The sequence below is a fragment of the Nanorana parkeri genome, unplaced genomic scaffold (genome assembly GCF_000935625.1).
Source record: "Nanorana parkeri isolate BGI_ZX_2015 unplaced genomic scaffold, ASM93562v1 scaffold306, whole genome shotgun sequence".
NCBI lineage: Eukaryota > Metazoa > Chordata > Amphibia > Anura > Dicroglossidae > Nanorana > Nanorana parkeri.
The window spans coordinates 481677-493614 of NW_017306574.1; the positions used below are offsets into that span (position 1 = coordinate 481677).

The following is an 11938-nucleotide window of genomic DNA, read 5'->3' on the forward strand; positions in this document are numbered from 1 at the left end:
TTTATGGAGACATCAGGGGTCTCTAAGACCCATAATGTCACTTGGGGACCCCCAAAGAAGCTGATGAAGCACAGATCTGCTTCACCAGCTTCTTCTCTGGCTATAGAAGCCAGAGAAATGACAGCTAAAGGTCGAAGTTATGTAATAGACATCAATTTTGCCTTTAGAGAGAGAGGAGGAGAGATCAGCGGTGGGGAATGCTGATCTCTCCTTCCTTCTCAGTATAGGCAGCTGCTGTGCCGGTCCCCGTGTTCCAATTTCTCATCAGTCAGCCAAAAGTGCGCTCCTACCAGCTGCAGAGAATGGAGTGGATGGGCCGGAGGGTTGGCTGTCACCTGAACGCACATACAACATTAAGATTAAAGTGCATGCCACCCCTAACCCGGAGTACAGGTGGGAGCTACACTATTCAGTTAAGAGGGAATCCGCTGGAATAACAAGTGAATATGAGATCAGGATACTCGAGAGACATATGCCTACCAGTGTCTTACCCCAGGACTGGAATGAGACTCACATACTATAAGTTTTGTTTTATGTTTAGGTTATTTTAATAACCATGTTTGATATAAGTTTATATAATTTTGTGATGGTAAATCACGGCATAGTAGTTTACAACAAAAGTACTTATATGCAGACAACCCAGGAATGCTAACCTCTTGAATTACACTATATTCCTATGCTTAGCCAAGAGGTTCTTGATACAGCCTCATTAAGGGGCAATTTAATTGATTGTGTTTCCACTTCACTTGCTTTGTATGCTTTGACTGTTTGAAATTTAATACTGTATCTTGAAACGTCTTGCATTTTGTTTTTGTAACCCACTTTTGAACATTTTTCAAAATAAAGAAATTGTTATAAAAAAAAAAGATTAAAGTGCATGTCAGAGCAATTTTTTTTATTACAGGTATTTATATAGCGCTGTCAATTTGTACAGAGCTTTACATACAGCACAACAGCAAAACGTTTCCCAGCACACTCACCAGCCAGCATGCAAAAAAACTTGTCTCAACGCTAAGGCTAAAAACAGAGGTTTAGATACATGTCTTCTGCAGAAAATGTGAAAGCCTGCTTGACTGATTTGGTGCAGTGACGCATGGGGGGGGTCTCAGCTGCCGTTGTGATGTGTGGTGTCTCTTGTGCGTCTCTGTGCCTTTAAGGGGGTTGGGCTTCCTCCTGACAAACCTGCACTCAATTTTATCTTTTGCCCCATGTGCTCCAAGATGAAGGCTCTCATAGTTTAGAGTTAGGACCGCACTATATAGAGGTGCCTTGGCGCGGCTGTGCGGCTTTCACATTTTCTGCAGAAGACGTGTATATAAAACCTCTGCTTTTAACCTTAGCGGTGAGACAAGTTTTTTAGCATGTTGGCTGGCGAGTGTGCTGGGAAAACTTTTTGCTGTTGTACTGTATAAAGCCCTTCCATGTGCACCTTGCTTAGAGCTGGTTACAAATTGATGAGTGTGTTTGCCATTTGTTTTGCTTTACATAGAACACATTCACATCAGTCCCTGCACTCAAGACCCTTACAATCTAAGGTCCGTATTGCACACGTATACAGGGCCAATTTGGACAGAAGCCAATTAACCTTCCAGCATGTCTTTGGAGTGTGGGAGGAAACCGGAGTACCGGAGGAAACACACACAAGCACAGTGAGAACATACAAACATCTTGCAGATAGTGCCCTGACCGGGATTTGAACTGGGGGACCCCCAGTGCTACAAGGCAGAAATGCTAGCCACTATGCCATAAATAAGAAAAAAACATCTGCAATACATACACATTTCCCCATGTATTATCCCTTAAAGGACCCTTCAAATGCGGACAAATAGCTGTTGTGTCACAAAAGCTCCTAAATATATGTTGCAACTTGACAACACCCAGCATTTGTGTGAAAATGAGTGGTGTCAGCACTGCCCAGTTGTATTCTTCTAAACTTCTCAAACCCTCCCAAATCCAAATCCTCCCCTTTTCCAATGCTCTACAGCAGTGTTCCCCAACCCCCTGGTCAAATGGTACCGGGCCGCACAGTCTCAGTGCGGTCCGGTCATGCAAAATATGGCAGTGCACGGTCCCGGTGTTCGAACACCGGGGCCCCGCACTGCCGACGGGCTTCACAGTGAGGGGGCGGGTCCTGTGACTCACCTCCCCTCCCGGCCGCGTCTATAGTAACAGGCGGCGGGAGGGGAGGTGAGTCACAGGAGACGTGTGTGTGTCACATGCCCTGCCCCGCCCCCTGCAGTGAGTGCACACATCGACGCATGACTGCTGCTCCTGGAAGCGTGAGTCTAAGCGGGGGAAGGGGGGGGGGTGTCTTACATCATGTCATTAGACGTGGATTATAATGGGGAATATTACACTGTAATGTTCCCTATTATAATCTATTTCTCTGATTAAATGATTACAGGTAGGCATGTGATCTATCAAAGTTTGAGACTACGTTAGAATGTGTGACCAGTGACGTGGTCACATTTTAACGTAATCTCGCCCAGTTTTTCGGTGGTGGAATAGGTAAAGAATTCCAACGCTTTCATTTTTTGGTGTAACTGTATTTTATTTTGAAGGCATGTTTAAATACAATGAAATTAAAATTATTAAATCAAAACAATCTAAAATATAAACAATCAACGTCCCCCCCTCAGCGGGCCACGGTAAAATTATCAAGCGTTGACCGGTCCGCGGCGATAAAAAGGTTGGGGAGCACTGCTCTACAGCATGAGGGCTCCTTATCCAGCAGTCTTAAAATACAGAGGGCTAATGAGCCTCGTTGAGTTAATATAGCTAGAGTGCCGAGGGCTCTGAATCTCTGACAAGATCAATAGGTATTTATTGAACAGATATAACAAAACACTTTCAATGGTAGATGAACAGGCCGAAAGAATAAGAGAAGGTCATTGTTAAGGTGCCCATACACTTTACAACCCTCGCAAGACTTTTGTCTTGCGAGGGTTGTAAAGTACTTAAAAAAAGTACAATCTGCCCATCTTGGACAGGCAGATCGTACTTGCGATCATCGCAAGCCCGCCCCCCTGGGGGGCGGGCTTACGATGACTGCAATGAGGGGCGGGCTTAAGATGACTGCAAATGGACTGTGTGCGCGTGCGCACACCGGCCCGTTCGGCAGTTGTCGAACCAGCAGGCCACTAACTCGCCGAGAATCGTACGATTCCCGGCGGGTTTTCTAGCCTGCTGGTTCGACGGAAGACGTGCGACCGTACAGTAGAAACGGTTGCACGGCTTCCATACACTGCACGATTCTCGTACGATCGCGGGATATCCCGCGATTCTCGTACGAGAATCGTGCAGTGTATGGGCACCTTTAGGGTTTGCATGCACTTTAACCCTTTGGTGACTGGAGTTTATGAAGCTTAGACGCCCAGACCAAGTTTAGCAGTGCTAATGTGTATCTGTTAACATGACAATAACTCTACCACTAGGTTTTTTCTGATTGGTCTCAAGCGGGAACTGGGAGCACACACAGTTGCACATACTTAGTAGTCTGCAGCAAGTTTAATTAAAGTAGTATTAAGGTCTGGCCATTTTTTACCTTAAAGTGACATTAAACCCTCAGATTTTTTAACATACACCAATACTGTAATGTGCGCCTTACTGTAATCCATGGTTGTCTCCCTTCTCTTTCCTGCTCTTCCTTTTAAATCCTCATGTCTTCTCATGCTTGGGGAGAACTTCTCTTTTCAGCTCAGGGCCTCTTCCTGTAGTGCTGGCTCAGGTTACAAACCTATACAAATCTATACAGTACACAGACACCGTGTATCCATTCCTGAGACAAGGCAGTCTGCTGCAAAACAGAAGTTCTGCCCAGCATGAGAAGAGATACAGATTTAAAAGGAAGAGCAGCAAAGAGAAGGGAAACTACCATGGATTACAGTAAGGCGCACATTACAGTATTGGTTTATGTTAAAAAATCTGAGGGTTTAATGTCACTTTAATGCATTCTCTGCATTAGGGTAAAAACGGCCCAGAACCTTTTTTCTCCCCCCCTCCTGTCACTTACCTGTCAGCGACGCTCGTCCCCGCCGCCGGGTTGCAGGGGGAGGATACTGATGGCAGAGGAGCCATAGGCTCCTTCTGCTAGCCGCCACTTAATTACCTCCCGGCCGGCCTTTGTAAAAAAATCGGTGGTCTCTAGATCTGAATGGGCGTCTGTAGACGTCCGCTCAGCCTCACCCACGCTCGGTGCGCACGAGCGGGAAACACCGTCAATTTAAAAACAGGCACCGGCGGATCGCTTGTATGATCTGCCGGCCTGTGTGTGTGTGTGTGTCTCCTCCATCCGCCCCCCCCCCTCGTTGTCACGCTGGTCCCAGGCTCTGCTGGGCCCGGTGCAAGCCCGGGACCAGCATAGTGCCTCTGTCACAGGGGATTAGAGGGAGGTCGGTACACAAGCTCCCTCCGGTCTCCTCTCCGCTGCCAGAATGCGGAACTGATGTATATTAGATCACTTCCGCATCCTCGTGTCACTCTCTAGCTTCAGACGCTGGAGAGAAGCTGATGAAGCAGATCTGTGCTTCATCTGCTTCTTTGGGGGGTCCTAGGTGACATTAGGGGTCTTGGAGACCTCTGATGTCTCCATAAAGAGGACCTGTCACATCTTTTGCTATCACATAGGGGGGTTTCTTAGCCCCCAATGTGATAGCAAATAAAGTTAAGTGGAAAAAAAATAGGAAACAATTTTAAGTTTACTTAAAAAATTTTTTACAGTTACACATAAAAAAGAATTAAAAAAAAACAAAAAACCTGCAAAAACAACGATTGCGCCCATTACGCCGCACATGTTACATATCACATGTCATCTATGGTCAATTTTGGGTATGGTAGATTTTTGCGATTTCGCGGGTGCGCACAATTTTTAAGCTTGACATGTTTGGTGTCTATTTACCTGACATGACCCCGACTTTTATATTTTACCACAAAATTTGGGTAATAATAATTGTTTCCTAACATAATGTAAAAAAACATTTTCAGTAAATTTTCTGAAATATAGTAAAAAATAAAACCCCCAGTGGTGATTAAATACCACCAAAAGAAAGTTCTATGTGTCCCCAAAAAATGGTATAAAATTAATTTCAGTACAGCGCTGCATGACGGAATAAATGTCAGTCAAAGTACCTCAGCGCTGAATACTGAAAAATGGCCGGGACAGGAAGGGGGTGTAACACCGCGGACTTCAAGTGGTTAAAGGAAAAAAGATTTAAAAAATGGAGTCTTTAAAGGAGAACTATGGGGTCAGGGCTTTTCCCCATAGTTCTCCTAAGGGTAACGGGAGAACACAAACTAGCGTCCTCCCGTCACCCAAAGCTCAGTATACTGCGAGCTACAGCTCGCGGTATACTGAGACGCTGCAGCTGAAACAGATCCCGACAATTATGTCTGGATCTGCCCAGCTCTGCCTATCTAGAGGCAGAGCCAGCTGTACCCGCCCCATCCGTTCCGCCGCCAGTCAGCACTGGAGAAGCGGCGCCAGGAGGGGGGAATCCAGCCCCTCCCCTGTCACGGCTCTCTGCAGTGACAGGATGGAGAAGTGAGCGAGCGCCGGTATGTGTTCACTCACTTCCCGATCTACTGAGCCGACCTGTGACAGTCTCATTGTCACAGGTCGGCTAGAACTATGAGGATGAGTGAAAAGCACCCCCCTCATAGTTCTACTTTTAATATCACTTTCACATTCCATGGCACGGGGCATTTTGCATTTGGAGTTGTGCTGTCGTATTGCAGAGAGGGAGGAGTCAGGTGTCTACGTGCTGCTTTGTAATAAAACTGATAGGATGATATTTGTGCAATGAAGGAGTTGGGATTTGATGGCCTTTCCTTCTGCGACATGATGTCTTTATCGGCAGAAATACGGATTTGTTACACTTCTACACTTCCTTAGGTTTCCCCAACGTATTCTTTTTAAAGCGATGTTTATATTATTCACGGGAAACTCGCTCTTTGAATGGGAGTGGCGATAGTCTTACTATTTGTTGGATTTGGCTGCTTTTGTTCTCCCCAAAGGAAGTGTTTTTATCACTTTGTTAATATAAAACCTTTCTTTTATTTCAGAACCAGAGATGATGATGATGAAGATGACGAACAAGCGATGAACTATGCGGAGGATTGAAGAGCGAACTGTTTTGTTTTGTGTTTTATTTAAATTAGAAAGTTGTATTTTTTATACCCTTTTTTGTTCCAGTTTTACATTCCCGCCAGGGGAAGTTCCCCCTCCTCCGGTTCCTTTATCACAGACAAATCATTTGTGACTTGGGGATGCTCTGACAATGGACAGTGGTGACCAATGGAGATGCTGCGACTCAGCAGGACGGCTATTACTGGCCTACTCTAGAACCTGCAACTGGTGTTGTGGTCTTGGGGGTCACTATCCCAATCCTAGGAAGAGTTCTGGTGACATGGAAGTGGAATATAAATGAGAGAATGTTTAATGATAATCTCATCACACTGCTTCCTGGGATGGAGTTGGTTCCTTGAGGTTCTGAGCCCAGTACCCGAGACCATATTGGCTGACCTCAATGGCCCATATTACTAAAAAATTGCAAACTCAGCCCAGGAAAACAGATAAGTTGCATTTGTAAACAATAAATCAAGGCAACTGGACTTGCTGTATTTTTCTTGATGTTTCGCTTGTCATCCGACCAGCTTTCTCAATTCAGAATGATTTGTACAAAAATTATCTGGGAATAAATAGGGTGAATGTTGCTACTATCAACAGTGTTAATCATAACCAGCATGGGGTCAGAGACCTCATGGAGGTCAGTAGCTAGACATAACCAGCAGGGGGTCAGAGACCTCATGGGGGTCAGTACCTAGACATAACCAGCAGGGGGTCAGAGACCTCATGGGGGTCAGTACCTAGACATAAGCAGCATGGGGTCAGAGACCTCATGGAGGTCAGTACCTAGGCATAACCAGCAGGTGGTCAGAGACCTCATGGGGGTCAGTACCTAGAAATAACCAGCATGGGGTCAGAGACCTCATGGAGGTCAGTACCTAGACATAACCAGCAGGGGGTCAGAGACCTCATGGGGGTTAGTACCTAGACATAACCAGCATGGGGTCAGAGACCTCATGTAGGTAAGGTATTCATTGCATTTGCATGATTGGAGCTAGCAGGTGTTATTGAGCCTCCCAGTGAGAGGTTAAAACATTGTGGCAGACCTCCATGAGACCTCTGACCCCATGCTGGTTTTGTCTGGTACTGACCTCCATGAGATTTCTGACCCCCTGCTGGTTGTCTAGTACTGACCCCCATGAGCTCTGACCCCATGCTGGTTATGTCTGGTACTCACCTCCATGAGATCTCTGACTCCATGCTGGTTATGGTTAACAGATTACGTTGAATGGAGCAACAGTCAGCATATTTATTATCAGATAATTTTTGTACAAGTCATTCTGAATTGAGGAAGCTGGTTGGATGTCCAGTGATACCCTGGTCACAAGCATCCCTGCAAGCACCTTTGAAGCATGAGCATTAACAATGGCCAAAATAGGCAACTATCATCTCACGTCTATGGGAAGCTTAAAGCAAACTGGCCTGCGCCATTGAAGCATAAGCATTAAATGTGTCCAGAACGGGCCACTATCATCTCACGTCTATAGGAAGCTTAAAGGAGAACTATGAGGTTCTATCTTTTTTTTTATGAATGCATTCCTTAGGCTAAATAAGTAAATAATGTAATTTACTGTAATTAGCCAAAATGCACAGGAAGGCTGTAAAACCTTATTTTTACAATAAGGTTTTACAGCCTTCCTGTGCATTTTGGCTAATTACAGTAAATTACATTATTTACTTATTTAGCCTAAGGAATGCATTCATAAAAAAAAGATAGAACCTCATAGTTCTCCTTTAAAGCAAACTGGCTTGGGCAATAGGATTGCACTAATGCTCCCCTCGTCCTCAGTTACACATGCCTTTGCATCCCTCACGGGGGAGTGAAGAAAATACTTTGCAGTATTAAGGAGCATGTGACTCATGCCAAGGGAAGAGTGCTGGTGCTTGGTGAGTGGCCCAACACCGTCATGGGGGCAGGAAGAGCCCTCAGGCAGCCCTGTGTAATATCCAACTGAAGCAACACTAACTCACACAGGGTTCCTCGCTTCCAGTATCAGTTCTCCATGGAGGGAACCGTCCAGCATGCAGCAACAGGCATTAGACTACCAGATGTGGGTCTACTTCCGCACACAACTTCATTGGCTTCCATATTGAGGACTGGCAATCTGTACTTACGTTTGGCAATCCAGTCTGGATGTATCTGCTGCGGCAAAACCTTGTTATATCCGATGTTGTATTTTATATTAAAATTTAGTTTATTAAAACGTGTTCGATGCCGAGACACCATGTCATAGATAAGTATGATTGCAGCTCAAGTGTATACAAAGCCATATCAAAAATATAATATACCGCAGTCTTTAAATGGGGTGACTGCCATGGTTTTCTTTAGTTTTCAGACCCTTTTTCCTTTTATTTCAAGGCTTCAAACCGTATCTGCCTTTGTTCATCTCTATTACATGGGTGGGATTTGTGGTTGCCCTAATAAAGATCAGGCTCTTTGTGTTGTATTTGTAGCTCAAGGTCACTGCATTTCTGGCAGGATCAACAGGTGTTTTCTGTACTTGCTGAAAACATTCTAAAGCTGCCCATACACCTTGCGATCATCGGACGACACTTTGCGTCCGATGATTGAAGCGCTGTGCGATGTTCATACGGCGGCCCCATCCTGCCCCGATTATCACAAGGTTGGATCCGCGGTAATTAGAAGAAAGCACCTGTAGGAATTGCGGTAATCGACCGCACGTATTTTCGTCTGCGCATGTGCAGTGTAGATGTACGAGTTTTGACGTACGGAAACGCCACCAACCTTGCGAAAATCGTACGATCGGCCGAAGTTCTCTAACCTGCTGGATAGTCAAAAGTCGATGGATTGTACAGTATTTGCGGTTGTACACTGCCCATCAACCTTACGGATATCGGACGAAAACGCCAATATTCATAAGGTGTATGGGCAGCTTTAGCCTGAAAACCGTAAACGAATGCAAGCGCCACATCTAACACCTGGTAAGCTGTTACAGATTTTGTTTTTGGTTTGGGCTGTAGAAATGCTTTGAATTCGGACCCAGAGCTTCTTATTTTTAGATGCCTTTAGTTTGTGATCTGGTGAGTTGGGATTTATTTTGGAAACATGTTAAGGCAGAACTGAAATTGTACCAAAAACAGATGGTGGCGTATAAGGGCTCAAGCCACAATGATTCAACAATTCACAATTTCATTAACCCTCGCAGTGGCCGGTCCCTGGAGCCTCTCGCCCCCTCCACTGCATCGCTGTCTTCGGCCTCATTCACACGAGAATCGTCCGGCACACACAGCTCCGTGCTGCGTGCACGGCCGTATCAGGCAGCTCCTGGGAAGGACAGGGGCTGCGTGTGATTAGTACGCAGCCCCCATCCTGCTCTATGCGGCCGTGCGCCGCCCTTCGGCACGGCAATGGTTCACTGCAATTTTTGTGATTAGCATTAAAAACAAGTTATGCTCACCTGATCCTAGAAGCCGGCTTACTCTTAAGCTGGCCATACGCCTTACAACCATTGCACGACTTTCGTTGGATAGACAGATCGTACTTGCGACGATTGCAATGCTGAGCGGGCAGTGTGCGGTTGCGCACACCGGCCCGTGCGTCTTTCCAAGCACGCCAACGACCCACCAAAAATCGTAAGATTTTCGGCTGGTTTTCCAGCGTGCTAGGAAGATGAAAGTCGTGCGACCGTACAGTTGATGCGGTCGCACGCTGCCCATACACCTGCCGATTGTCGTACGAGCGATTATGGTACGATAATTGGCAGGTGTATGGGCACCTTTCGACCAGTCCCTGGAGCCTCTCACCCCCTCCGCTGCAGCGCTGTCTTAGGCCTCTTTCACATGAGAATCGTCCGCCACGTACAGCTCCGTGCTGTGTGCACGGCCGTATCGGGCAGCTCCCGGGAAGGACAGGTGCTGCGTGTGATTAGTACGCAGCTCCCGTCCTTCTCTATGGGAGTATGCGGCCGTACCGCCCTGCGCTCACCTCAAGTGCAGGTCCGTACGGGTGCAGGTGTCCCGGCTGAGACGCAGACAGGTTCCATCCTGTCAGCGTACGAGTACGCTCACCTGCACCCGTACGGACGTGCAGGGCGGGTGAGCGTAGGGCGGCGCACGGCCACATAGTCCCATAGAGCAGGATGGGGGCTGCGTACTAATCACACGCAGCACCTGTCCTTCCCGGGAGCTGCCCGATACGGCCGTGCACGGAGCTGTACGTGGGGGACGATTCTCATGTGAATGAGGCCTTAGGATCCTCCAGTCATCACATCTAATATAGTGTATAGGACATGAGGATGCTGACACACATACCATCGCTGCAGCGGAGGAGGAAACTGGCTGAAGGGGGCGCTGTTTCAGCTGCCCAACTTAGAGAAATGAGCACTTAACCCTCGCAGTGCTGGATGGAGCCCCACTGCAGGCGTTAATATATATTTTTTAACTGGAGTTCTTTAACAGAAAAACTTCTACAATCTGCTGTTCAACCACAAGAGAATGTGCTTAGCACATGTGTGATGTCCGGAGTGTCATCTGATCTGTGTCAGACATTAGTGAATTGATGGGGTTTCCCATTTAACATGTGCAGGTGTTCTATCAAACGTTGTGACTGCGTTAGAATGTGTGACCGGTGACGTGGTCATACTTTAACCTAACTCCGCCCACTTTTTCGGCAGGGGAATATATGACCGGCAAAAGGTGAAGAATCCCAACGCTTTCTCAGCTGTTCCAGGGCAGATCGGCATGGCAGATGGTATGTGCAAGAGAACCAATCTGCCCTGGAACAGTTGATCGGTCCTGAAATGTGACTTTGCGAGTGCGATCTGACATTCCACAGAGTCGGATAGAAGTTACATTTCAGGACCGATCAGCTGTTCCAGGGCAGATCGGTTCTCCTGCACATACCATCTGCCATGCCGATCTGCCCTGCAACAGCCAAGAAAGCGTTGGAATTCTTCACCTTTTGCCGGTCACATATTTCACCGCCGAAAAAGTGGGTGTGATTAGGTTAAAATGTGCAACCACGTGACCAGTCACACATTCCAACCCAGTCACAATCTTTGATAGAACTCAGGCACCAGGATTTACATGATTATGTAATCTTTCAGTCCAGGACGTGGACGGTGACCCTGGATGACGCCAGAGAAAATATGGCCCCGTCCGGGAGAGAAAAGCAAATGATGTTATTGTCAGGAGGGGGTTGCTGTGATCGGTAATAAATACCTGGAAGTGTTACGCTGACACATGACTTAGAATGCTGCACTCAGCATGAAAACATTAATCTGATGCTAGATCCAGTTTAAATTCCCCAGTTATCAGCTCAGGGTACCCAGAATGCCAAAAACAACTGCTGATTGGTTGCTGTGGGGTTTTTGCCCGTTGCCTTTTACGCCGCCATCATTTTGAAGGAAAATCTGCTTCCCATAAAAGTGTTGGCGTTACATTAAATGGCTAAACTAACACAGACATGTGGGGGGAATACCTGACTTTGACGCATTCTATATCGTAGTTCCCAGCGGCTTCCCAAACTGAAAGAAACCTTTCTTCCCTGTTCTGGGAAATGCACCCGATTACGTTTCCTCTATTTCCTGCCGTCTATTCATCAGGTACGTCAAATGTTTCAGTGTGCAGTTCCAGAAAATACAGAGCACCAGTATCCTCCTACCTGCGTGCTCCACCCAGGAATTAAGTTATCTTTTCGTATGTAGGTCACAGATACAAAGACACGCATTGATGGGTTGTTTTCCCATTGCACGCGAATTATCACAGCTCATCCAGTTTACCAGCTGCTCCCATACAGGTGCAAATACACATTTAATGGTGCAACAATAGCAATAGCAGCCTACGCGGCTGGTG

The 11938-nt window shown here is 46.5% G+C and overlaps 1 protein-coding gene across 1 annotated transcript in view; it reads left to right on the forward strand.

Moving 5' to 3' along the window:
- The window catches only part of LOC108788123 (nectin-1-like), a 72280-nt gene extending 66162 nt beyond the window's left edge, over positions 1 to 6118 (forward strand). Inside the window, exon 8 of the mRNA XM_018557849.1 lies at positions 6061 to 6118. Within this exon, the coding sequence (XP_018413351.1) occupies positions 6061 to 6118 (58 nt within the window). The remainder of the gene's footprint in view (positions 1 to 6060) is intronic.
- The last annotated feature ends 5820 nt before the right edge of the window (positions 6119 to 11938 follow it).